Raw genomic sequence first — 26885 nt, forward strand, 5'->3', positions numbered from 1 at the left:
GACTGCGGACAGGGGCCCTGCTACATGTTCATAATCCCATAATCCCCAGCGAGACAGCCCATGTCCCCACTTGGGGCCCACCTGGGGAGCTCCGCCTGAGGGTGGCATCGGGAGGGGTTTTGGACCAGACGTCCCCTCTGAGAGTGGATGTGTATATCGGCAGGTGACGTGATGAGCCCCGTGGGAGGTGACCCGCCTCCGGCAACAGGCGGAACAGCCCTTGGCTGGGAGACTCCCGCCTTGTGGCCCAGGCCTGGGCACCCCTGGGGCACCCCTGCTGCAGGCCAGACCCAGACCGCAGGGCCCCCACCCAGGAGTGGGGGCAGCGGCATGGTCAAGCTGGACAGGAACGGCACAGGGCGAGGCATGGACGAGATGTCCAGCGTGGCCCTAGGCCTGGTGGCCGGCCAGCGGACAGCCAGCAGGACTCCCGGGACAATCCCCAGCTCCCCCCCTAGGACCATGAAGGGCTTGCTGGACACCTCTGGATGGTCAGCAAGAAACTCCAGCATGGAAACGTCCTTCTGGCCCACCCCTAGCGAGGGCCCCACAGACCACATGGAGTGGCACGCCAGTGTCCCCACTTGGAATACACCAGCACCTCCGGGCCCCACGGAGCCACGCGACTTGGACCTTGGGCCCTCCATTCCCCCTGACCTGCTCTCAGCCCGCCCTGCTGAGTCTCTGAAGCTTGCGGCCTGTGGTGAGTGCCTCGGGTGGCGTGTCCTGGGGCACGTGGGCCCTGAGGCCCCGGCACAGTGGGAACTGTCGAGTTCCGGTTGGCAAAGGCTCCCCCATCATTGAGTCAAAGACCTTTGCGAAGAGTCAGGGGTGTGGCTCACTGTACGGCCGGGCCAAGTGGGGCATGGCACAGCCGCATCCCTGCCGGTGGCTTCTGTCTTGTTAGGATGGAAACCTGGTCCCCGTGTGTTCTCTAGGCCCCTCCTCCCTGTCCCCAAGGCTTCTAGCCACCCAGAGCAGAAGCAGGAAGTCAGGCATTGGGAGGACTGCGTGGGGAAGGGGGCGTGTGTCTTATCAAGCACTGTGGGACATCCCCCAGAAGTGTTGGACACCCCGACATCTCCACACCTCCCCTTGAGCAGTCTCCCTGAGCCTGGTGCAAGCCCCAACAGTTGCACTTACGCCATACAGAGGGCTTAGCCCATTGCCAAGTTGGGCAGCCCTGTGGGAGACAGTCCTGTGTAGGAAAGGGGCCTGGCCCTGCACCTGCCACAGAGGAGGCCATGCTTGGCATCTCCGTGAGGTCACTGCGCCGGCCCAACCCTGGGCCGCGTGCAGACAGAACTAATGGTCAGATGCCGCTCCGTCAGTGTGTTCCCTCTGCTGAGCAGTGTGGGTCCCAGGACAAGACTTTAAAGCCCCAGTAAGCCAGTGCTGTCGGGCACCCCTGGGATCACCCTTAAGGAACGACCCTGTAGCCAGCAGGGGCCACTTCTGCTGACCCCTGCGTGTGTCTGCTCGGGGGTGGAGGGGCACCCCTTCTGAAAGAGCCACCCAGAATCTGCTCAGGAGGTTTACTTTGGGGAAAGACCAGGGACCTCAGTGGCAGAGAGGACCCCATACTGGAAGGGGCAGGAGTCCCAGCGAGTCTGGGGCTCAGGAGGGCCATCTTGGGATCCGGCACTGCATGCACGGCTTGCTAAAGGGGACTTCATAGGACTTCCCCGGGCTGGCGTCCCCAGATGCCCTCTCGTGTCCCTGAGTGGTGTATCTGATGTTTGCATTCGGTGAGGCTTCTCTGGTCCTCTCTCCTCGGAACTGGATTAATTTCAATCTTCTCGGTGTTTATGTCCCATTCACAGTTCCCGCCCCCATCGAAAGGGTCACGGTCTCCGATGTGACCAGCACCAGCTTCCACGTGGCGTGGGCAGCGGATCTCGCCCTGCACCCCACCTTCCAGCTCACCCTGGTCCCCGCGCAGAGCCCCGCGGTGCACCTGGAGACCCAGAACGCGAGCCTGACGCTGTCGGGACTGGAGCCCGGCGTCCTGCACCTGGTGGAGATCGCGGCCCAGGCCTGTGGGAAAGGAAGTGCCCGGGCCCGCCTGAAAGTGAGGACAGGTAACTGGTTTCAGAGACGCTTGTTGCTGCTTGTTCTTAAAAGGAGGGAACAAGCGTGAGAACGACTTTCAGCAGCTCGTTCAGCACAAAGGAGCGGCATTCCTTTGTGAGGGGCTGGGGTTCTGCCCTCTGATCGGCCCGGGAATGCCTGACTCTGGTCCCACGGGGCCGGCTTGCGAAGCCCAGCCAGGAGGCGGCGCATTTCGGGGAAAGACACGGGGCAGACCGTGGGCAACGCGGGGACACAAAGCGCTCAGGACTCTGCCGGCAGAGGGGGCTGCCGCGGGAGACCTGGGCAGTGCTGGTGTGTTGAGTGTTCGGCAAGCTCTCTGGCTGGTCCCCCTCTCTGCACACCTGGACTTGGCTTCTAGGAGGGACCCGTAGACACTGGGGAGTCAGACTATTGGACGGCTCGGCTCTCACGGTCCCGATCACTGTGTGTCCGGAGAAATCCCTCGTTTCTCCTCCTATGCTCCCATCATCCAGATGTTTTCCTGAATGTCTAACTTGCTCGGACAGCCACCGGCCGGCTGATGTTGCAGATGGGTCCTCAGACCTTGGGCAGCGGCCTCAGGGCTGATGGTAACGTTCTCCAAGGTGGGGGGCACAGGCCTTGGGGATGCCAGTAAGAAGAGTGTAGGGCTTCTGTCTGTGTCCCTTGAAGTACGGATTCGCTGTGGGCTGGGTGATCAGAGGGAGGACGCCGTGCAAGGAGGTCCTCCGGCAGGTTCATGGTGAGCCTCCAGAGAAGGGGCGGTCAGTGTCGGCCGCCGGCCAGGTTGAGCCCGTGCTGGGCTGTCAGCATCGCTGTGGTTTCGGACGGTCTCACCCACTGGAGGGAGGAGCCCCCGTGGGCGTGAGACTCATACCTGGGGCAGGTCCGTGTCCCTTTTCACCTGGACACCTGTGCACTTGTCCCGCTCCTGGGGCTTTTAGACCAGGCTGCACCGGCCCTCTGGTGCTGTGACAGCAGGAATCCCAAGAACATGGCTTTGTGGGTCATGCAGCCGTGCGCCCTGGGATGGCTTTGTGGTTTGTCCTAGGCCTGGGCGACAAGCCGTGCCAGGAGAGCCTTGGCCTTTCCCCCACTGCCCAGAACACTGGGTGCGTAGCAGGTGCTTCACAGATACCTGGTGAAGGACTGGACGACGTGGCCGCCGTGCCGGACCCCAGGATGTGGCCTGGCAATGTCCCTGGACCATGTTCTTGTCCCACGGCCTCCTGGAAGCCCCATGTGGAGGGGCAGATGCTAACGGAGCAGGGATGGTCCTTAACGCCTCAGAGAGACAGAGCTCTCGGGGGAGGGGGAAGAAGATAAGGATCTGGGCAGTCTGCTGTGGGCTTCAGGCTCTGACCATGGTGGGCCAGGGCCGCCCCCCGGCTTGGTTTGCCCGGGACAGCCAGGAGGACACCTGTGGCATCCGTCAAATTAATGGATAGTGGCTCCTTTCACTCCCGAAGTCATCCCTGCTGGTAAATGACCTGGACGCCCTGTGTGTGGAGCCGTGCAGGGGTAGGGAGGAGCGCAGGGGGCTGGCCTAGTTCCACAACCTCCAGAAGGTTCTGCCTCTGGACGCAGACAGTGGGCCAGCATCCTCGGGGGTCGGTGGGCTCCGTCTGTGCGTGCCGGGTGCCCGTCTGCCTCGATGTGACCCTCTTTCTGGCCACCACGAAAATGTCACTGTGGAGACGAGTGCCTGAATATATGACCCAACGTTTTTCCTGTCTCCTAATCGTCACCGCCACAGACGTGTTTGCTCTCCATCCCGCAGCGGCCCAGAAACTCCGAGGCCGAGTGAGAGTGCTGGACGTCAGCTACGTGGACGCCCTCCGTGACGCGGGCAGCCGAGAGTACCGGGACTTCCATGAGCGGTTCCTGAGGACGGTGAGTCAGGAAACCGCCCCTTCCTTTTGGGATGCACTGAGGGGGGTGGGCGGAACCCAGTCACAGCCAAGTAGGACCTAGACCTGTAGGTGCTCAGAACCCCTCCCCTCCCGAGGAAGCTGGGCGCCCCCAGGGTCCACCACAAGCCGCCTCAGCAGGGGGGAGCCACGCCTGCCCCCCCACAGTGTCCTCCTTGGCCCTGGTAGCTGGGGAGCCAGACTCCTTCGACGGGGGACCCCGTGGGGGCAGGAAGCGTCACGAAGGAAACATTTTTAAAAATTGGCATCTTTTTCAATACCCTAAAATTCACGCTTCTGGCTTGGTGCCGTGGTTGAGCTCTTACCTGTGAAAATGTGCAATGGTCGCGGCTCATTCCAGAAGGTTCCCATCACCCCCAAAAGGAGGTCCTGCCCGTTCGCGGCGACCCTCCCTGCCCCCCGCCCCCTGGCATCCCTGACCACGGCTCCTGGGCTCTGTCTGTGGGTCTGTCCGCCCTGCCCTCTCCTGCGCCCAGAATCCCGCAGGAAGGGCCCGCGTGCGTCGGGCACGTCCAGGGCTCGGCAGGACCTGGCTGCGCTCTGGGCGGGACGGCCCCACGGGGTGGCCGCGCACATTCCCTCGCGGGCTGCACGGTGCGCGGGCGCCTGCGGTCCCGGCCGGCGCGAGGGGGCTCCGCGGGCCTCCCTTGTTGTTCCGGGGCAGCCCGCCCCACGCGCGCTCCCAGAGAGGCGGCCCTGCCGCAGGCAGTCCGGGCGGCCACCCCGTGCTCCTCTGGCTGGAGGTCGGATTCCCCTTTGACGCACGGAGGGTGCCCTCGTCGCGACCGCGGGCTTGTCTGGACCGTGGCCGTCTGGTCGGTTCCCCGTGACCCGGCTCCGGGGCTGGACCCAGTCGGGGGCTTGGCAGCGCCACCTGGAGGCGGGGCGTGCGCACGGCAAGGTGCGGCCCCCGGAGCCCCCCCCAGCCCAAGGGCAGTACTAGCCCCCGAGAGGGGTCCTGCCGGCTCCAGGGAGTACCCTCTGGAGCTGGGACCCGGATCTGGCGTCTGGGAGATCTGGGGTCCAGGATCCTGCCTTACTTGTTCTGGCCGCGCTGCTCCTGCCCAGTGCGCGGAGTCAAGAGTCGTTGCTGACTCCGGGCTCTGGCCTCTTTGTTTCCGAGATGGTCATGTGGAATTTAGCGAAGCATCAGTGCACAGAGCTCTGGGGGCCCGTGCGGCAGCCCCACTTCCACTCCACTGTCTGCATGACCCCTTCCTCTCCAGACCGCGGCCTCGCTCGCCTGCTTCTGGGGACGGTTGTCGGTTTGTCTGGAGTTCAGGATAGCAAATAACTGTGCAACATGTCACAGAGCTAGAACTCGAGGACACGTTTCGGGAGGTTGTAGGTTCACGGGACGCCGTGTCCCTTGTCACTTCTTCGCGGGGGCCTGGAACTTTGCTTTGAGACGGATTCGAAATGCAACCCAAAATGTCTTTAGCCCAAGCCCATAACAGATCCCTCTCTGGAAGTCCAGGGCAGAAAAAGAGAGACAGAAGGACAGAGACAGACAGACAGACAGACAGAGAAGAGCCAGTTATCCCTATGTGATCCCTGTGTGATGGCCCGGGTGGCCATGGGTGACAGCAGACTTGCTCACGGCTGTCTCAAAGCCAGGAAGTGAATCCATGAGCCTGTGCCTTGAGCCACCCACCTCCGGGGTCCAGATGAGGACGAGGTTTTCTGTGCAGCTGGACCCTGGAAGTGCGTTTTTCCACAGAAGACTCGGGCTGTGTGGACTGCTTAAAGCCACAACAGTCGTGTGTCTCTCTGGGCCTTCTGGCCGCGAGGGCCAGGAAAACCCCACCGCGTGCGAGGCGGGTTCCGTTCAAGGTGGCGGAGTGGAAAGCCAGGGGGAGCTGCCTGTCCCTGCAGGAAGGCTCACAGGGAAGCCGTTTCGGGGAAGGAGGGGAGAAGGGCACGGGAGCTGTTCTGTAGGATCAAGAGTAGGGGGACTGTTCTAGAAAGCACACAGTGAGAGAGAGGTGTCCCCCCACGACCACCCGCCCAGCCCCTGCCCTCCATGGCCGTGCGCTGAGAGTAGCAGATTCTAAATGCCGTCCTGAGCCCCCCTTGGGGAATGTGTCTCCCCAGGATAGGGCTGTCGCATCTTGCCTGCACCGGCCAGCAGACCTGCCCTCAGGGTGGCAGGGACTCTCCCCAGGGCCTCAGGACCCACCGGCACTCGTGCTGGGCTTGGGACACAGAACACAGGCCCGGGCCCAGAACTAACTGTTGGCTTTGGCCCTTTTGCTGCTGGCCAGACTCCCAGCAGCTGCCGCTTGGGTCAGGGGCCCGGCTTCTTCTCGGCGGGCGGCTCTTTTCACATGTGGGCTCTCCAAAGGTGCGGGCGTCCTTGCCGGCCGCCATGCTCCGGCTCATGGACACCGGCAGGGTCCAGATGGAGGTGACCGGTGTCACCAACGGCAGCGTCGTGGTGGAGTTTAACCTGCTGATCGCCACAGATGTGGATGTCCACGAGGTGTCCGCCGCGTTCCTCATGGCCTTTCAGAACGCGTCTCTGCTGGAGATGGCCGGAGGGGACACCTTCATCCAGGGTAGGTGGAGGTCGGGCTCCCCGGAGACTCACTGTGTCTGAAAGAGAGGCGGACAGAGGCTGCCTTCTGCTTTCCTTTGGAAGACGTCACCCCCAGTGCCTTCTCTCCGGGTCCCCAGGCGGGAGGTAAAAGCCGGGAGCAGACAGGACCCTCAGCTCTCTTACCGCTTCTGTGTAGTTTCTGAAGGTTTAGGGGCTGGAAACGTTCTGGCTCGAGGCTGTGCAGACGCCCGGAGATGCTGCCCCCTTCCAGCGGCCGTGCCTCGCCCTGGGCCTCCTTGGCGCCCACGTGACTGGGCTGGGGACACCCCCGTCTCTCCCTGTGGCCACACTTCCTCCCAAGCACAGTTTCCAGGGAGATCCTGACAAAAATGACGGAAAAGAAAAGCAGGGAGAGGAGACAATTTAGATTTTTCTCTCAAATCATAATTGTCCGCTGCGGCCGTCGGAGCCCAACGCCACCAACGGGGCGGTTTCCGCAGCACACGTGCAGTTCTAGGCCCTGGAGGCCGGACGTCCAGGGTCCAGGGGCCGGCTGGTTTGTTTTCTGCGGCGAGCCTCTCCCTGCCGTGTGGACAGAGCCTTCCCGCTCTGGCCTCTCCCCTGGGTGTGCACAGAGCCCTGGTGCCCCCGCTTAGAAGGGTCTCACTTTATGGGCTCGTTTAGCCTCAATTACCTTCTCAACACCCCATCTGCAAATACGGTCACAGTAGCAGCTGGGGCTTCAACGTATGCATTTTCTAAAAAAATATTTTATTTATTTATTTATTTATTTAATGGCGCGAGTATAAGCAGGGGGAGGGGCAGAGGGAGAAGCAGGCTCCCCGCTGAGCAGGAAGCCTGACTCGGGACTCAATCCCAGGACACTGGGATCATGACCTGAGCCAAATGCTGATACCCAACCCACTGAGCCACCCCCAGGAACCCCAACATATGCATTTTAGAGGCAAAATTCAGTTCATAGCATGTGGTATACTTGAAAATAAACGACAAACATCTTAGAGTTACGTGCACAAAAACAGAGACCATATATGTTACTCTTCTGGTTTGGGGAATGAGAAGCGTTTTCTAAGTTAAAAACAGAAGACAAGCCCACAGAGGTGAAGGGTAAAATAGCTGATTCCATAAAATGTCACTTTTATATTTTGCGAAATAAAGACCCCATTGTGAAGAAAGTAACACCCCAAACATCGCTTGAATAACGTGAAGAGTTACAACCCCGTAGAGGGAGGGACCCCCACATGTCGAGAATAAGGGCAAGAACCGGGGCGCCTGGGTGGCTCAGTGGGTGAAGCCTCTGCCTCCGGCTCAGGTCATGATCTCAGGGTCCTGGGATCGAGTCCCGCATCGGGCTCTCTGCTCAGCAGGGAGCCTGCTACATCATCTCTCTGCCTGCCTCTCTGTCTACTGGCGATCTGTCTGTCAAATAAATAAATAAAATCTTAAAAAAAAAAAAATAAGGGTAAGAACCTGCGCGATCTGTAGGACGGAGATAAATGCAGGCCATACCGAGCCGACCATGCAGGACGGAAGAAACGCAGACAAGTGGCAAAGACTAATAACCACAGACGTTCTCACTGAAATGGGCCACGCGTGTCCCTATGGGGGCAGTGGGGCTCTAGCCGGAAGCACCGGAGGCGGCAGAGTGGGCCGAGGCGGGCCAGGGGTGGGGGAACAGGATTTGCTCCGCTTCCCGGGAATCGGTCTGACGACGCTCACTGAGAAGATCCCGGCAGGACTTCAGCCTTCGGAAGTCGACCTCGGCTGGGACCATAGTTTATACACAAAGACCCCCACCCTTGAGAAGCAGAAGTTTGCAAGCGGCTGATAGCCCCGTAATAGCGGGGAAGTCAGGCAGACTGAGTCAGAGTAGCTCAGCGTAGAGACCAAAGCAAGCAGGAGGCAGAGGGCCTTCTGCGGGGATGGGCTTGCCGCAGGGTGTCTGGGCCCGAGGCCGGGGGCTGCGGCTGGGGCTGGCGGCCTGCTCGTCCCCCGATGAGCTGCTCTGCTGTGCTGCCCAGCACCCTGGGGACCAAGAGCCCTCTTTCCCCCAGCGGCCCCCGCAGACGTCCGGACGCCGGCCAGAAGCAGGTGCCTCCCTGTCTCCTGAACTCCCCAGCACCGGGCAACTTTGCCGTCACTCCGTAATTTTCAACTCTGCGGCCCGACATCCAGCGTGGGGGGAGCTGTGTGGCACTCAGGCCGCGCGACCCCGTGACCGTGTCCTGTCTTCGTTCTGATGTCGTGCAGATTACGACGAGTGTGAGAACCAGGAGCACGACTGTGAGCCCGGCGCCTCCTGCCGCAACACCCTGGGCTCCTTCATCTGCAGCTGCGTGGGCGGTGCCCCCCGCTCCCCCCCAGAATATTCTGGAAGACCCTGTGAAGGTGAGATTCCCATGATCGCTTCTCTGAGACCCTGTTGGGTAATCTGTCTCGTAAGGATGTTTGTTCACAGCGTGCCTCCTTTCCTAACGCGGCTGCGTGTTGTATGTCCCGGACTCGTCTTCTAACGCGTGTGCCTGTGTGTGCCTGTGTGCCCGTGCACACGTATGTGCCCCCGCACGCTCTCCAGTGCGTCTCCAGCCTCCTGGGCGACACTGCATGTCTCCAAGTGCCCCTGATGAGAAAGGACACACGTAAGGTCGGCTGTGTTCTCTCCCATCCTGGAAGTTGACCTCCAGAGCCTACAGCCCGTGTGAGAAGCAACACGTGGGAAGTGTTTCTGCTCGGCCCCTTCTCCCCACCCGGTGCTTTTCCTGTTAAACGGGGCCTCAGTGGATTCAGCGTTGACCCTGAGGGGACCCCTGCCCTCCAGGGATCTGCGGTCTCGCAGATCGAGACGGACGTTTATACAAGTAAACATCTGTCACCGGGACTATGGAATGTGTTCTGCTTGAGGTAGAAGCAGGAGTCTCGGGGGGGCTAAGTGGTAGCAGCCCCATGAGTGTGGTCAGGGAGGGCTTCCTGCAAGAGGTGTCTTAGAGCCATTCTTAAAGGCCGGCTAGGCCAGCACTAGGCAGCGGGTGCTGGGTCCACGCAGGAGTGAGAACAGAGCTCCTGATGGTGCGCCTGGCCTGGGTGCAGTGTGGGCTGGCGGAAATGTGGGTGCCCTCAGGAGATGGGGGGGACGGGGTGGGAAGCCGGCTGCCAAGAAGCAGCCGAGGTCGGTTGAGACGGCAACGAACGCCACAGGCAGGGTTTGGACCGCATCCTGGAGATGAGGGAGCTAGACGAGGGGACAGAGCAGTGGGCAAGCCCCACCGTGAGAGAAGAGAAGACAGGGGCCCGGGTGGCAGGGGCTGGGGCCGGGCCCAGGGAGCAGGCTGGGCTGTGGTCCAGGGGAGGCTGAAACCATGCTTGGGGGAAGCAGGACACTGGATCCAGAACTAGGGACTCCTGATCCTGAGAGTAAACGTCATGAACCCACCTCAGAGACTAGAGGGCTTGTCCCAGCAAGTACGCGGGCTTGGCCAACACCTGGCATCAGCCTGGGAGAGTCTGCGGGGACAGAGGGCACCCTGGTTTCCTGGCTCACGGGAGCCCCCGGCAAGCCCAGCCTGACCACGCTGGAGGCTGGCAGGAACGTGTGACAGGTGCCTGTGTGCGGCCGTGGGCGGAATGCTCAGTCCTGGCACGCGATGCTCTTCCCATCTGACCTCCCCTCACCCCACAACGTCCCCTCCCCCCATGCACGCCGCACAGTCTGGGCTTGGGCAGCAGACCCCAAACACAGACCCAGCCTTGGGTTTCATCTTGTGCCTTGCAGATGACTCTCCCAGCAACACAACCCAGGCCCCCGGCCCCTCTCTGGTTCCAGGCCCAGAGCAGCTTCCCACCCCAGCAGGAGCCGGGGCTGCCTCTGTGCCAGGGACCAGCCAGGGCCCCCAGGAGCCACCGCAGCGGCTGAGCCTGACCGAGGCGGTCAGGGTGCTCTGCGAGATTGAGAAAGTGGCCATCACCATCCAGAGGCGTTTCCTGCAGCAGGAGTCCATCCCCGAGTCCTCCCTGTACCTGGGACACCCATCCTGTAACGTCAGGGACCACAACAGCACGCACGTGCTCCTGGTGGCCGGGTGGAGTGAGTGCGGGACCGTCGTGCAAAGCGTAAGGGCTGGGGGGCTGGGCTCGGGGGCACGTGGGCGGGGCAGTGCGGGGGTGGGGGCATAACTGTGCCAGGGGACCAGGGAAGACTCTGCACCCCAGGGTCTCTGTCTCAAAGTGGGGGACCCAAGAAAGGCGGGGACAGGATAGAGCCAGCTCTCACCAGGGACCGGACTGTGCCCTGGAATCAGGGGGAGTTTTGAGCTCTGCCCTGCGGAATTCTGGTGCAAAGGGCCTGGGGTCAGTCTCAGGGTTTAAAGACGACTTCCAGTGACTCTGAAGCATGGGCAGGATAGACGGCCAGTGGGAGAGGAAAAAGGCAGGAAGGTGGCTGCAGGGGTGCATGTCTGAGAACATGCGTGTGTGTGAGTGTGTGCGTGTTTGTGCACACTGGGCAGCGGCTGGTGTGATCAGAAGGACCTGGGCCAAGGCATCGTGGCCTGCGAATGGTTATCTTCACCAGAGTCCTCGACAGGCTCGGGGTCCTGCCTCTGCCCACACAGAGGGGAGCCCAGTTAGGGCCGCCCGGCTGGTGGCGTGTCCTGTCTCCCCTGTGATCTCCCCTGGTCTGCGGCACCCGTGCTGCGCGGACCGGCTCCAGGCCCTGGTTCTTCCCAGCCTGGCTTGAGGCCACAGTGAAAGCTCCGGTGTCTCTCTCGCCTCCCTCCTCCCTGCCCTGTGTGCGCTGAGCTGCGGGAGGAGGACGCAGTGTCCTCTGGGCACCCTGCCTCACCAGACATGGGGGAACAGGGCAGCCCTGGGCACGGTGGCCCCCTGAGAAACGGGCACCCCTGGGACAGGATGTGTGGAAACTGACACGGTCCCCAGATGTGTGCGGAGAGGACTGTGTGCACAGCCAGGGGACACGGGACAGTGGCTGGTGAGGGGGGCAGAAAGCTGGGGGCGTGGCCAGGTGGAAGGTGTCTGCGTGGTTCTGGGGGGCAGGGCCCTGGGTTGGGGGGTGTGCGTGGAAGGGGCTGGTGTTGTCCGGGGGGCTGGGAGACAGTTAGCAGAGGGGCTGGCGTGGCGGTGAGGACAGGGGGGTTATCTGCCTTAGCTAGGTTGGTCCACTGGGCAAGGACTCAGCAACACGGACTTCAGCCCCTAAGAACCTTGTGACAGCACTTGGAGGCCTTGTTTCCCAGAGCAAGGTGGGGAGGCGTCGCCCCGTGGACCCGCGGGCTGGTGTTCTGAGCCGCTGGTGACGGTTAGGTCCCGGGATGCACGTTTCCCCAACGGGACCTGGAGGCTCAGCAAGGCCAGCGGGGGGTCAGGGTGCCCCTGCCTCCACGGACCAGCCTTGTGGCCTCTGCGGCTCTGCCTTTCCCGGGGCCTTGCAGGGTCTAGGGAGGCAAAGGTCGTCGCACTCAGAGGCTTCTGTGTAGAGCCTGGTCCTTGCTCTGCGCGGGGACACGTGGGCCCCAGGGCACGGGCTGGGCTCAGTGACGGATAACACGGCAGGTGAGGGGCAGGCGAGCCGGGGGCCAGGTGCTAGGGCTGCGGGGTCCGCGTGCACGTGGACCTGAGGGGGACCATGGCAGGGCGGTGCGCTTGCACAGTGGGTCTGCTTGCTTCTCCCCAGTGTGATTCCAGCCTCCTCAGGGGTCCTGGGTCGAAGGGGCCACCAGGATGTCCCCAGGGACCACAGAGCCTTCGTCAGCCCCCTCCCACCCTCCAGCCAGCACAACTTAGACGTGGCCCTGGGGCTTCCTTCTCTTTCCTAAGGATTCCTCAGACTCAGTGGAGGCGGGCTGCGTGGACAGGGGGCAGCAGCTTCTTGGGGGCTTCAGTTTGGAGCCCCCAAGCCCCGAGGCAGCCACGGGCTGGAGGGCGGGCGCGGGCAGGGCATCCCCAGTCAGCACACTGCAGGCTCGCGGACCAGAGTGAACGGTGCGGGAGACGACACGGTCAGTGCTGTCGCGCCGTGCAGGGTGAATGTCCTGCCGACAGCCGGGGTCCCAGGCGGGCCAGCGCACTGGCTCTCTGCCTCTGTTTCTCCGAGCTGCACAGACACGATGGCTCCAGCTGTTACCTTCAGTGGGGCTCAGGGCCTGTTCAGAGCGGAGGGAAATGCGTCTCCGGAGAGTCATCCCAGCCCCGGAATCCACAAAAGTTCTTGATGTTTTTGGTACTTGCCAAAACCTAAGATTCTCCAAACACGGACTTCCCACAAACACGATGGAATACGTACAGTTCGCAGGTTCCGCCGCCTCCTCCTCTTTCCTTATTTTGGGGCGGGGGGAGTTAAGTAGTTTAAATTGTACTGACCTCCCGATTTTTTAGAAGCTAAATCTAAGGCTTTAAGACCCCCCAAGTCTGACATGCTGTGAGCTGATCGTGCAGACGATGCTCAGAGACACAGTGGTCCGCACCCCAGAAGATTCACCAGCGTCCACGGCCATCTTCCCAAATTCTACAGAGACAGCGAGGAGCTGGCCAGGGTGTCTGAGGCACTTCCCAAAGCCGTTTTCAAAGGCACCGAATGACACAGCGAACACGTACCCCGGCCAGGGTGCCCGGGGCACAGCCCATCGGACACTTGACACCACGTCGGTTACGACTCCACACCCCCAGGAGCTTCTGCTTCTCAGCTGGAAGGAGCCACCGGACATACAAACATCAAGTAGATCGATAACTGTTCCAGAGTACAGAGGGGCAGATAGAAGCAGACACAGAGACAGGTGCACTTCCCGAAGTGTTTCCATGCTTCCGTCTTTGGATAATGCAATCAAGAACGTAGGCAAGTTTGTTCCCCGAAGCTAAGGCATCACTAGTCCCTACAAAGGAAAATGAGTTCCAAGAATTCACGTGGTTTTCAGTAATCTAATTTCACCATTTATACGAAAACCTAGAGGTAGCAATGATATCCAGTAACTTCCGACATAAGCTAATGGTTTTTGGATGTTGTCCATTTACTGGGGCTTGCGTGGGTCTGTGTCACAGACACACGAGGGAAAACACACTTGCTGTAATTTCTCATAAGCAAGCAATAAGGAAGGAGCCGGTGTGGGAGCCGGAGACGCAGAGGAGCTCCGAAAACGGCTTCTATGCAGTGACTTCAGTCCAGAACCCTCCGCCGGCAGCCACTTCCCCTCGCGCTCCTGCAAACTTTGCACCACCCGTGACCCACTCCTGCCGGAGCCCGACTGGCCCCTGGATTCCACGTCTCTACCAGATCTGTGGGTCCCAGCAGCACGGCTGGTCTCCTAGTGTCTATTTTCAGCCATCGTTCCCTGGCAGGCTCTCCGAGACCAGATGCTCTGCTGGCCACGCCACGTCCGTGGGCTCCTGCTTCAGTGGCGGCGTGGTTCCGTGGATGCTCCCGGATGTGGCTTCTCAGCGTGATGCTTCAGCCGCACCCCTGCTTCCTCTTCGTGGACGGCCGGCTTGTCTGTTTCGCAGTTTCCAGGTCTCTCTCGTCTACTCCCGAGACGCCAAGGCCAGTGACTAGCCGAGGCCACGCCATGCCCACCACGATGCGCCAGCCACGGGCCATCTGCAGCTGTCCTTGGCCAGTGCTGAGCCGCATCCTAGTGACAGCGTAGGGTGTGCCTGTGAAGGCACGCGGGTCTTGGGAAGCCACCACGATCCAACTCTAGGCCACCAGCGAGCAAAACGCCGTGAACGAATGTCACTTCAGGCGTTTGGTCCAACGACAGCCTTGGAACTCTCGTGTGCTTAGTCTCTGTGCTTGGTCTGCAGGCCTCACTTCGTGCTCGGGAATGGGCTCAGTCTTGTTCCCTGGGGGCTCATGTACTCCCACGCCCCGAGTCCCCGTCGCAATGACCGTCCCTCTCTGGAGCTTGTCCTCGGGCTCCTTGTTCTCCACCCGGATGATGGTGTGGGGAGAGAGATCTGGTGGTCCCACGCAGACTTCAACCCCATGATTTTAGCTCGATTTCTTTGGGGAGGGGCTTGCGCTCTCACTTTCAGGAATGTGCTGGGGGATTGTCTGGGGAGGAACCCCGTCCATCATTTGGGGGTGTCAGCTGGTCCGGTTTGCCTCTGGTTCTCCTCTGATGGGGAAAACGGGCAAAGGACACAGGTGAAATCAGGGGTCGGCACTTGACATGCTCTTGGGCGTTTGATGTTGGGAGAAGATGGTCAGAGTGTTCGTATTTCGGGACAAGCTTTAGGGAAGAGCCACCCTCCCCCGGCACCCAGAACCGTGGTCGGCTGGCACGCTGGGGGCGGGGCTGCTGGGGTCCGGGAGCGCACTGATGCCCGTTTGTGTTCAGAACATGACGACTACGGTGGTGAGGACCACGCTGAGGAACGACCTGTCCCCCGACGCCGTCATCCACCACCTGAAGATCCTGAGTCCCATCCATTGCGCCTTCCAGAACGACCTTCTGACGTCCTTGGGCTACGCCCCGGAGTGGGGGTGAGTGCGGAGGCCCTGCCGCCCCACCCCAGCTCACTCTCCCCGCTAGCACCTTCGCTTTGGATTTCTTTACGGTTTCAATCACTTGAGGACCCTTTTGTGAGACTGACAGTGGCCAGACGCGGTTAGGAACTACCAGCTCCCCTAACTGTTGTCTTCATGTCCAAACCTCGACCAACCAAAGAAAGCCAGTGTGCGCCCTAGCCAGTCACAGGGGATGCCCCAGTCCTGGTGAGCCCGCCCACGGCTTCCCCGTGACCATGCCTCACTGGCCGCCTGGGGCCTCTCTGTCCCACTGGGAAGCCGACCCCCGCCCCTGCTGGTCCTCAAGTCTCCTCCAGACCCTCTGGGGGCTGTCACTCCACTCCAGCCGGCTCAGAACAGGCAGCCTTTCTTTGCCCGGTCCCGCTGGGCGGTCTGCCTTTACTTCCAACTCCTCTGGCGCTGCTTTCTGGGGAGCAATAGGAAGGGGCGGGGTCGCAGAAGCGCACCTGCCCAGCCCACCTGCTCTGGCAGGGTTTACACCATTATCGAGGACCTCCACGGCTCCGGTAATTTTGTCACCGAGATGCAGCTGTTTATCGGGGACTCCCCTATCCCCCGGAATTACACCGTGTCCGCCAGCGATGACATCAAGATCGAGGTGGGACTCTATAACCAGAACAGCAACCTCAAGGTGGTCCTGACCGAGTGCTGGGCGACGCCGTCCAGCAACGCCAGGGACCCGGTCATGTTCGTCTTCCTCAACGACAGGTGGGTGCCGGCTGCGGGCTGCTCGGGGGGCCTCAGAGTTCCCAGACCCCCACGGAGAGGCGGGCCTGGGTTTTCAGTGACGCCCGAGTCTCGGGGGACCGGGAGACCTGGCGGTCCCTGCCTCCCACGCACAGCGCGGATGGTGTGTGCGCAGGGGTGCAGCCGGCAGTGCAGGTAGACGGGCTGGGGTGCAGAGGGGCGGCTCCTGACCAGTGAGTCCGGTCCCTCGCTTCCCAGCTGCCCCATCCCCAACACGCACACGCACGTGATCGAGAACGGGGACTCCGGCAAGGCCCAGTTTAAGCTGAAAATCTTCTCCTTCATCAACAACTCCATCGTCTACCTGCACTGCCGGCTCCGCATCTGCATGGACTCCCCTGGGACCACATGCAAAATAGTAGGTGTCGCGCTTTCCCGGACGTGTGCCTGGACTCGCGTCCCCGCGGCGCTGAGGAGGGTCGCTCCGTTAGCTGGGGCCCAGGGCCGGGCTGCTCCGGGGCCCAACTTTTGGGAGGAGACACGGGGCCCTACAGCCTGAGCCCCATAAAGGCACAAAAGGAGGTGTGGGCGGCGGGCGGCTCGTGGGTGGGCGGTCCACGTGGTTGTGGCTAAGCTGCCTCCGCCTGGAGGCCGTGACACCTGCTGGTCATCACCGCACACCCCAGGCCGCCCCCGGGGCTGTGGGGCTTCTCTTCTCCGTGGAGAACGCATACCTGGGTATAAACACCGTCCTTTAATTTCATACGATTTTTAGCAGCATGGACGGAACGCTGTTGAATCCCAGCCACCGCGATACTGCATAGGAAGGTTTCCTCCTCTGTTCATCTCCATGCCGGGATCTTGAATAATCTTATATTCTCATTTCCTTAGCTGTTTAACTGTGAAGTGACGCTTTGTGGTCCTGAGGTGTGAAAGCCGTTCACACCAGACAAGTGTCGCGGACAGTCCCGTGTTGTCTGTGCCGAGGACAGTGTAGAGAGCTCGGCTGGCCCCCGGCTCAGCGGCTGCGTGTGTGTCTGTCTTCTGGGGGCCGGGATCGTTCCTGCGCGGCTCGCAGAACCCTGCAGCCTCTCTCGGTGACCAACCCCCGAGCAGCCTCAGGACATGCAGAGGAGAAGAACCGATTTTGTTGACGTCACTTTGTCTCAGCCCGTAGACATTGCAGAGAAAAGGACTGAAAGGCACACAGACCCCAGGGTGACCGCCGGCTAAGGGTGGCCACGGGCACGCACCTGCTGTAAAGCCCGTCAGAAATACGAAGGGTATTAGTCGTCACAACGACCTCTGTGAGGAGTTTTCTTTTCTTGCAAGTCCCCAGAGTTTTTATGATACGACTCTACACAGTCCCTTCCACGTCCCCAGAGGAGGGCTGTCGTGCTGGTGTCCTTGGCTGTGAGCACGGGGCACCACGGGGCGGCTGAGGCAGCAGGACTGCATCCTCCGAGGGGTTGTGACAGGACCGGTTCTCCCGGTGGCCAGAGGGAAACTCATTCCAGGCTCTGGCTTTGGCGCGGAGACACCGGCTTCTCCCTGTGTCTTCCCAGCTTCCCTCTGTGCGGGTCTGTGTTCAGCTTCCCCTTTTCACAAGGACGCAGCTGGGCAGGACTGGGACCCACCCCAATGACTTCGCTTTAACTTCATCTGCAAAGACTATGTTTCCAAATAAGGTCCCATCTGCAGGTGCTGGGGCCAGGGCATCAACATCGTTTAGGGGGACATAGAGCAGGTGTATGGTGAGCGGGTCCCACCACATCCCTGAAGCTGTCTGCGAGGCAGAGTGTAGAAAGGAGCAAGCGGCTGTGGCCGGCCATGGAGAAGGCCAAGGAGACGCAGAGCTGACAGAGGGCCCGAGGGGCCCGGGGGTCTGGGGAGAGCTGACAGAGGGCCCGAGGGGCCCGGGGTCTGGGGCTGGAGATGGTTCAGCCGGTGTTCTCTCGAACCTGCTTTCCTCCAGCCCCGGCTGCCCACCGGCCCTCCCGTCGCACCGGCAGAGCCCCGTGGTCCTGGCGGTCCAGGCCCCTCGGCCCCTTCCCTGCCTGAGCTCATCTAGCTGGTTTACAACGTCCGGATCAGAGTCTTACCCCGACAGTGACCACGTTTCTCAGAGCTGATGAGTTCCGTTCAACTAACTGGAAGTTTCCTTCATTTCAAAACAACAGAATTGCGATGACATCCGGTCCCCGAGAAGCCGGGAAGCGTCTGCAACACACCAGACGTCCTGGGGACCCCTCATTCGGTCTGAAGGTGAGTCGGTGACTCGGTTGAGTCAGTTAAAGAAAAGATGGAACTGGGTTCCGTCTCCCCCGCGTGTGAACCCGCCTGCCGCGACCAGGAGCCACGGCCAGGACGCTCCGTAGACCCATCACAGCGGACACAGCAGCTGGGTTCACGGAGAGCCCCGGTTCCAGCCTCTGCACGCAGAGTGGGGCCGGCCTCTCCCGGGAGCCCCTGGCAGGAGGAGCCCTCGTGGTCCTCAGGTCCCCACGCTGCTGCGGAAGGAACGGCGGGCGCCGCGGGAAGTCCGCTCGCTCTTGGACAAAGCGGTATTTTGAATTGCGTCCCACGAAACCGGTGAAGTTTCCTGACGTGGATCGATACACCACGTGGGCTGTAGAGGGAGGAAGGCGGGCTGCACCGGGTCGGGTTCTGCGTGCACGCGTGTGCCGGTGTGCGCACGCACGGGAAAGCTCTTTATTCTGGGCTTGGCTACAGCAGAAGATGCAAAAAAGGAAAAAAAAAAAAAAAAAAGAGGCACAGCTTTCTCCCTTGGTATGAAAGTCCCGCTAGTCGATGACAACCCGTGCGGTTCCAGCGGCCACCATCACCTTTCCAGAAAAGCATTTTATTTCCTTTGAGATCCATTTTACTATTGTTGTTGTTGTTTAATCGGATGGGGAATGGTGTGCTTTGGATATTAAGACAGAAACGGCTCGCTGTGTCCCAACATCTGTCCTCGTGCCCCGGAGTCAGTCGTGGAACGCGCAGGCTTTCGCTGGCCGGTGGCTGTTGGGTCAGTGCTCTCGTCCCCAGCCTGGCAGCCCAGGGCGGCCGCGTGCGTCAGTTCTGGCCAGGGACATGCAAACAGGAGGCGGAGTGACCGTTCCCGCAGGGCTGCCCCTCACCGTCCCCGTCTTCCTCTTGCCTGGCGGGCGCAGGGGTGCGGTGGGGACGGCTGCAGTCCTCTGCCTGGCAGACCCTGAGGGCCTTGGGGACCGGAGCTGGAAGGAGCCCCCTTCCCAAAGACACCACAGAGCGAGTGTGCCAGCCCAGGCCTCTGACCTTCGAGTTTTGTGCGGGAAAGAAAGAAACTTCCATGAGCTTTGCTTCTGCTACTTTGGTGTTTTCTCCTTCTGTTACCCCTTCTTTGTTGATTTCCTCTATGACTTTGGTGGCCTTCCTTGCCTCTCTGTATCTTCCTGCACAAGACCTTTGGGGTCTTGGATGTGGGGTCTGAGCCTGGGTCCGAGTCTGTTCAGGGCTTGGGAAGGGAGCCGAGGGAGCGGGAAGAGGGAGGGCCTCGTGGCTGGTGACTCCAACGGCTGCTTCTCATCCCAAGTATTTGTGAAATTGAAAAGATTCCAGGTTTGGGGCCCTACTGAGGGTGTGCTTCTGGAGCTGGGCTCCAGGTTCTGGGGTCTGCACTGGTCCTCAGCGGGTTCCAGGGCCCATCCTAGGACTGCGTGTTTCTTCTACCCTCTTCATTTTCTCAAACTTCTAAGGAGAACTGGTTGACCAGGTGGTCCTCATATGCATTTTCATCGATAGAAATGGGACTTCTAGTCATTTGCAAAGAGTATAGATAATGTCGAAACTGCTGGAGTGGAAAAAGCACTGGGCTTGCAGTTACGAGACCTGAGTTTGAACATAGTGCGTCTGGATCTGTGGTCTCGGAAGAATGACTGAGTCTTCTGGATCCAAACCATCCTACCATCATTTCTCTACCCACCTACCCATCCACCCATCCTGTTACCCAGCATTCCTTCCTCCATCTGTCTACACACCCAGCCTCCATCCGTCCGTCTGTCCATCCGTGCACACACTTACTCATTATTTCACCTGTCTCTGTGACAGGCCTACATGCCCACTAAGTGTCCAGCACGCTCCTCTTTCTCTGCGACCTGTGCACATGAGCCACATTGTGCTTCATTCCCCTCATCTATAAAATGGGAATAATAATAATTTCTACTTCAGACAGTGCCTTGTCCATCGAAATGACTGGACACGTGTTTGCTGTTATCATCTGTAACCGTTAGGGCACCACACTAACCACCACTGCAGAGAACAACAAATACAATGAGGCTAGAAATCGCCGGGCTCCAAAACAAGAACCGTAATTACTCACCTTGTCCATCATTCTTTCTTACTGGATTATTAGCTTTCGTTTGCGCCCTAGCGGTGCCACACAAATATATAGAAAGAGCATTTAGAAACATGGCATCTCCCAGTTGGTGGAAACTTCATATTTTAATTGTGTACATGAATGGAATTCGCGTTGGAGACAGGGGTGAGAAAGACGGGCAGACAGATCCCTTCAGGATTGCCCCCCTCCCACCCTGTGCCCACACTCTGTTCCCTGTGCACCACACATGGGCTCCACCCCTCATGCGCACCCACACTCTCTCCCCCCACGTGCACCCATGCTTGCCCCCCACAGGCACCCACACTCTGCCCTCCATGTGCGCCCACACTCTGCACCCCTACGTGTGCCCACAGTCTACCACTGACATGTGTCCATACTCTGTCCCCACGTGCACCCACACTCTACCCCTGACATGCATCCATGCTCTGCCCCCAACATGCACCACACTCTACCGCCCATGTGCACTCACGTTCTGCCCCACATGTGCACCCATGCTCTACCCCGTGTCCCCATGCTCTGCCCCCATGTGCACCCACACTCTGCCCCCACATGTGCCTATACTTTGCCCCCCCATGTGTGCCCACACTGTACCCCACGTGTACCCATGCTCTCCCCCGTGTGCCCATGCTCTGCCCCACTGTGTGCCCACACTCTGCTCCCCTGTGTGCCCACACTCTATCCCTCCACATGTGCCCATGCGCTGTCCCCCCCGAGGGCGCCCACGCTGTGTCCCCCACACTCTGCACTCCCCCCACGGGCGCCCACGCTCTGCTCCCCAACATGCATCCATGCTCTGCCCCCCACGTGTGCCCACGCTCTGCTCCCCTGTGTGCCCACGCTCTGCCCCCCACGGGTGCCCATGCTCTGCTCCCCTGTGTGCCCACGCTCTGCCCCCCACGGGTGCCCACGCTCTGCTCCCCTGTGTGCCCACACTCTGCCCCCCACGGGTGCCCACGCTCTGCTCCCCTGTGTGCCCACGCTCTGCCCCCCACGGGTGCCCACACTCTGCTCCCCTGTGTGCCCACGCTCTGCCCCCCACGGGTGCCCACGCTCTGCTCCCCTGTGTGCCCACGCTCTGCCCCCCACGGGTGCCCACGCTCTGGCTCTGCTCCCCAACATGCATCCATGCTCTGCACCCCACGTGTGCCCACGCTCTGCTCCCCTGTGTGCCCACGCTCTGCCCCCCACGTGTGCCCACGCTCTGCTCCCCTGTGTGCCCACGCTCTGCTCCCCTGTGTGCCCACGCTCTGCCCCCCACGTGTGCCCATGCTCTGTTCCCCTGTGTGCCCACGCTCTGCCCCCCACGTGTGCCCACGCTCTGCTCCCCTGTGTGCCCACGCTCTGCCCCCCACGTGTGCCCACGCTCTGCTCCCCTGTGTGCCCACGCTCTGCCCCCCACGGGTGCCCACGCTCTGGCTCTGCTCCCCAACATGCATCCATGCTCTGCCCCCCACGTGTGCCCACGCTCTGCTCCCCTGTGTGCCCACGCTCTGCCCCCCACGGGTGCCCACGCTCTGCTCCCCTGTGTGCCCACGCTCTGCCCCCCACGGGTGCCCACGCTCTGGCTCTGCCATCACCCTCACTCTCTCGGTGAGGACGACTGAGAACACTCGGGGTTTCCCGGGAAGGCGGCCAAGCTCACAGGCCAAGCGGACGGGGGGGCTGCTCAGAGCAGCCCCCAGCTTCTGATCCACTCGGCCTTCCTCTCCTGGGCTCGTTTGCCCACAAGCACCAGCCTTCGCACCACCGGTGTTAGTTCTCTGGCGCTGGTGCCACAGGAAACTAAGTGCACGGACTGGGGGGCTTACAACAGGAGGCCAGAAATTCAAGGTCAAGGTGTCACGGGGTTGGTCCCTGCTGGGCAGTGAGGGAGGGGCTGTTCCAGGCTCTGTCAGCTCCCGGCATTTGCTGCTCTGGCTCGCCTGGGCTTGTACGATCCCGTCACCGGGTCTCTGCCTCTGTCCTCACATGGCGTTCTCCCTCTGCCTCTGTGTCTTCATGTGGCTGTCTTCTTATAAGGACATGGGTCCTGTTGGGTCGGGGGCCTCTCCGGCTTCAGCGTGACCTCATCTGAAGCTAACCCACTCCATCTGCAACGATCCTATTTCCAAAGAACATCACGTGCTGCGGTACAGGGTGGGGGGTTAGGACCTCAACGCATCTTTTTGGAGGACACACAATGGCACCGCGCATGGGTAATGCTATGGAAGAACCCGTCTGGCCATTGTCCCCAGCTGTGGGCTGCCAACAAGCTCGTAGCAGCATCACAGTTTTCTGATTTAATTTTTGGAATCATTCCATGGCCATCAGCTTTGCTAGATACCTCATTACTGCTCCCTCCCTAGAGTTTCTTTGTCCAAAGAGGAAGAAGTAGTCTCAGTGATGTCTGCCCGATGCTGGAATGTTCCCTCATCCTCTTCAAGTCCCCGACGGCTTCGTGTCTTTGCAAAATGACGTTTGCAGAGCGACCCCGGTAACCGTCCTGTGCGTGGGTGTGGGCTGCCCGAGCTATCCCGGGGGAGGGCCAGTTTTTTATTAAAAGACTGACAGGTGGTCCGCCTGCGCGACCCACGTGCGGCTCACAACACCCAGTTGCTCTCTTCTGGACCCGGGACACCCCCACTGCTGGCAAAGGTCATGTTCCAGCATATGCTTGCTCTCCACTTCTAGCTGTCTCATGTGCACTGGTGACCATTCCCGAGCCCCGGTAACCGGGGGCGGCACTGGCTTGCAGACCCCATCTGGAGCTGCTCTGGGTCAGTGGGTCCTTACGAGCCTCCCGCGGCAGGGAACAGGAAACCAAACCGTTCGTCCCCGGAGCCGGCATTCCGGGGCTGGCTCTGGGCTCCCCTGCAGGGCGGGGGCTAGCTGTCCTGTTCTCCCACTCCATTATGGTCCACTAGCAAGATGTCCTGCACCCAAGGCACAGGACGGGGGCAGGGGCCCGTCAGCACCCCCCAGAGGCTGGATCTGGGGACTGGCTGTGCGGTTGTTGTTGGGGAAGCTGGCCATCCCAGCTGGGTGCCTACGGAGGTTGAAACTGTTCGGGCAACCGTCCCCAGGGTCTTCCTCCTTCTGGAGGAGGGGGCAACCTAAGTTCCCGGCAGCCAGGAGGGGGTCCCTGATGTTGCTGTTGGACCACCTTGTTAACTGTGCACACCCGTGCCACACCCTGGGAGACCCAGAGCAGTGTCCACACAAGCAACTGCACAGGAAACAGGATCCGGGTGCCCCTTGTCCCCAGGTGGACACCCCGTGATGGAGGACGGAGGTGAACATGGTGCCGCGCCCTGTCCGTGGGTCACACCCACATGCTCGGGGCCCCTCGACGCCCACCTTCCTCATGGGGGTGGACATCTCTCTTCCCTGGGGTGTGGGGGGTCAGGCCAGAGGGCTGGCTGGGGGCCTCCTCCTCTCTCTGGCCATGCAGGTCTCATGCAGTAGAACCGAGGGGGAAGTTCACACGCCACACGGGGAACTATCTTAAAACCAACCACCCGGCGGCGGGTCACCCATTCACAAGGCCTTCCACCCACCATCTGTCTCGAGGCTCAAAACATTTCCATCACCCCAAAAGCAGCTCTGCATCAGTCTGGGGTCCCTCCCTGCCCCCTTCCCTCAGAACCTGACACCACTGTGCTTTCTGCCTCTGGCTTTGCCCGTTCCCGGTAGTTCCACAAGCAGGGTCCTGCTACGTGGGTCCTTTGCGACTGTCCTCTCTCATTCAGCGTGAGGTCTGGAGCTTCCTCCATGTTCCTTTATACGCCCGACAATATCCCGTTGTGCGGACGGACCCCACTTTGGTGATCGGTCCCTCCTTTGGTGAACACGGGGGTTGTGTCCAGCTTCGGGTGCTGTGGATACCGTGGCTATGAACATGGGTGTCTGGGGATGTGAGTCCCGATTTCCAGCTGTTTCGGGTCTGTGTTCTCCTTTACTGTATCGGCCCTTTGGGTGTGGGGGAGGGTCGTGGCTCTCTGTGCCGGGCGAGCCACGTGTCCACATGCCAAGCCCCCTTGAGCCCTCCACCTCCCCTGGCCATGGTCCAGAATGTTGGGCAGGTCAAACTGTCCTGCTCGCTGTGCCCTTCTCTTGGGGTTGGGACGCCTGCTTGGTCACTTTGGGACCCCTGTGTGCACATGAGCACGTGTGGAGCCTCACGCCCTGGTGCTCTGGACTGGTCCGATCCAGACGATCACGGCACAAAGCAGCCGACCCCCGTGGAGCGCTCGCTCCGTGGCTGTTCCGTCCCACGCCCCCCGTTCCACCCACACCGTGAGGTCGGAGTGCTGGGCCACAGGCGGTCCTGGGCACGAGGAGACGCACCCCTCGGGGTTCGGGCAGACCCTCCACCTGCGCCTGTCTCACTCCTGCAGGTGAGCGTGCAGGGGCGGAGCCAGGCCTGGGAACCGGCTATCTCGTCCTCATCGTGGTGGCCGTCTTTGCCTTGGTGACGGGAGCAGGTGCCCTCGTCCTTGTGCACTACCAGAGAATGACCGGCAAATACAGCTTCAGAGCCGCGGCGGGCGACGTCGGCTACCAGGCGTTCTATGAGTAGGAGGCCCGGCTGGCCTGCAGGTGGGGGAGGTGGGGGAGGCGCCGTGCACGCCCGCATCCTGCCCTCACGGTGGGAAGCCACAGGACCGTCCCGGTCCCGGGCGGGGAAACCGACCTTCCGTTGTCAGCGACCGGGTTCTGTCCATTTGCACAAGCGCTAAGCCCACGGAGCCCGGGGCAGTGCGAGGGGCGGGGGGGGGGGGACCGGGGGGGCGGGGGGGCGGGGGGGAGGGCCCTGGTGTGCCCCAACCGCGTGAGGTTGTTATGTCCACTTTCACAGATGGGGACCTGGGGCAGGGAGGGGGTAAAGGACCGCCCTGAGAATGTAGCTCGGAGGGGGCGGGGCTGCGATTTGGGTCTGGGGTCCATTCCCTAAACTGCTGGGCTACAGTGCCTTAGACTAGACACGAGCAGCCGGCCTCCTTAGACCAGCATCCACGTGACCCACGGGCCCTCCCTAGACTGGCGCACGCGCGTGACCCATGGACCCTCCTTGGCCTAGCGCGCTCGCAGCCCACGGGCCCCTTCGCCGCCCACGCTCTGGGAGCATTCCTGCAGGAACCTCTACTTTCCTGGCTGCACACTGACCCTGGTGACCTCCCTTTCCATGCAGGTAGCTGTGACTCAAACTTGGTCCTTAATTCATCAGGCATGGACCTAAGCTGCTCTGTCCCACATCCAGAGTCTGGAAGAGTCCCAGAGGTGGTGAAAACAGACTCTGACCGACTCCGGAGCCCAACATCCATGCAGGTCCCAGAGAAGCAACGCCCACCAGGAGGGTGAGAGGAGCTGTTGGAGGGGGCGGCCGGGCGAGGGCGACGCGCAGAGCCTCAAACACGGGGCTCTTCAATCCAAGCATGAGCGCGGCTCTGCCATCACACAGATCACCCCGATAGCTCCGGAGCACCCAGGCTCTACCATCCTAACTGGTCCAAGCGGCCCTTTCCTGTTTTGCTGACCATGGACATCCGTCACCTGCCACCCACGCCCCTCCGTCCGCTCACCTGCCCGCCCACTCACTCATCCTTCCATTCATCCAACGCTCTAACTTACAACATCGCACATTTGCAAAGATACTCGGCAGTTCACGTGGAGTTCTTTTAGCAATAGGTCAGTCGTGTACTGATAAATACTGCTAATGTTATTTCTAGCGGACGTATAGTCTCTTGAGCTTTCTCCTGCATTAGCAGTATATTGTTTTTATTTACACAACAGGAACTCAAAAGACAGTCTATTAATATGAAGATCTTTATAAGTAGAAATAACATTACACATACACACACACACTCAGTATTTCATATTTTCCCCCGTAGGATGGACTATTTACCCAGTACACAAAGGGAAACCGGAGAAGAAATGGGGCGAGTCATGTACATAAGGTCACAGGATAAATGAATAAGGAAGTGGGTGTAGAATCTAAATTTTTCTTTTAGAATATTTTCCGTGACACCACCCGGACAGCACGTTTCACTTTATTTAAAACAAATTGAGTTGTATCCGATAGCAAACTCCTGAAAGTTCGGGGTTTTCCCTGAGGGACTTAGAATGTAGCATGGTCATAGTTTTTAATTCATGAGATTAACTTTGTTGACTGTAACTCATGGCTACTAATACAGACCAGCTGGAGAATGTGACTAGTTTGATGTAGTGGATATCCTCAGAGTCAGTAAAGAATCACAATACGTCGTGTGTGTGTCTAAGCTGATTTGGAGCAGGAAGAATAAATTTTGTGTGACATTGAAACATGAGCGCGCCGGCTGGTCTGTTTGGTTCCGTCACATGCTGTGCTTACCCGGCAACCACGGAGGGCAGGTGCTGTGCTGGGCCCACTGGGGACACCCGGAATGTGTGTCTGGCTTTTCCATTTATTCTGATAACTGGCTCAGGACCTGTCACTTGTCTTTCTTGAAAAGAGGCAATAAATGTTCAGTAGATCTGGGTTTCAGGACCCATGACGGTGTGGGTCCCACGTGACCATCCCACAGTACAGCTGCAGAATTAGAGATATTAGGGGACGCTCCCACAGTGGGACAGCGGAGAGGTAGGGGAGCTGGAGTCAGACCTGGGCCTGTCCGGTGGCAAGGTCCCTGCTCCTGCTGGGCTCCTGCAGCAGGCTGAGGTTGGGACAGTGAGCACGACCTTGAACCTCCTCCCTTTGCTCACCTA

General features: G+C 60.5%; 1 protein-coding gene across 1 annotated transcript in view; it reads left to right on the forward strand.

Annotated features, from left to right (window-relative positions):
• The window catches only part of UMODL1 (uromodulin like 1), a 58204-nt gene extending 31767 nt beyond the window's left edge, over nucleotides 1-26437 (forward strand). The window contains exons 11-22 of the mRNA XM_032355933.1: nucleotides 164-703; nucleotides 1824-2081; nucleotides 3854-3966; nucleotides 6349-6562; nucleotides 8812-8949; nucleotides 10331-10668; nucleotides 14904-15049; nucleotides 15566-15802; nucleotides 16040-16199; nucleotides 17962-18046; nucleotides 24539-24740; nucleotides 25333-26437. Of these exons, the coding sequence (XP_032211824.1) occupies nucleotides 164-703; nucleotides 1824-2081; nucleotides 3854-3966; nucleotides 6349-6562; nucleotides 8812-8949; nucleotides 10331-10668; nucleotides 14904-15049; nucleotides 15566-15802; nucleotides 16040-16199; nucleotides 17962-18046; nucleotides 24539-24720 (2411 nt within the window). The 3' untranslated portion in view covers nucleotides 24721-24740; nucleotides 25333-26437. The remainder of the gene's footprint in view (nucleotides 1-163; nucleotides 704-1823; nucleotides 2082-3853; nucleotides 3967-6348; nucleotides 6563-8811; nucleotides 8950-10330; nucleotides 10669-14903; nucleotides 15050-15565; nucleotides 15803-16039; nucleotides 16200-17961; nucleotides 18047-24538; nucleotides 24741-25332) is intronic.
• Nucleotides 26438-26885: the final 448 nt, after the last annotated feature.

This window comes from Mustela erminea, chromosome 1 (assembly GCF_009829155.1).
Source record: "Mustela erminea isolate mMusErm1 chromosome 1, mMusErm1.Pri, whole genome shotgun sequence".
NCBI classification, from domain to species: Eukaryota; Metazoa; Chordata; class Mammalia; order Carnivora; family Mustelidae; genus Mustela; species Mustela erminea.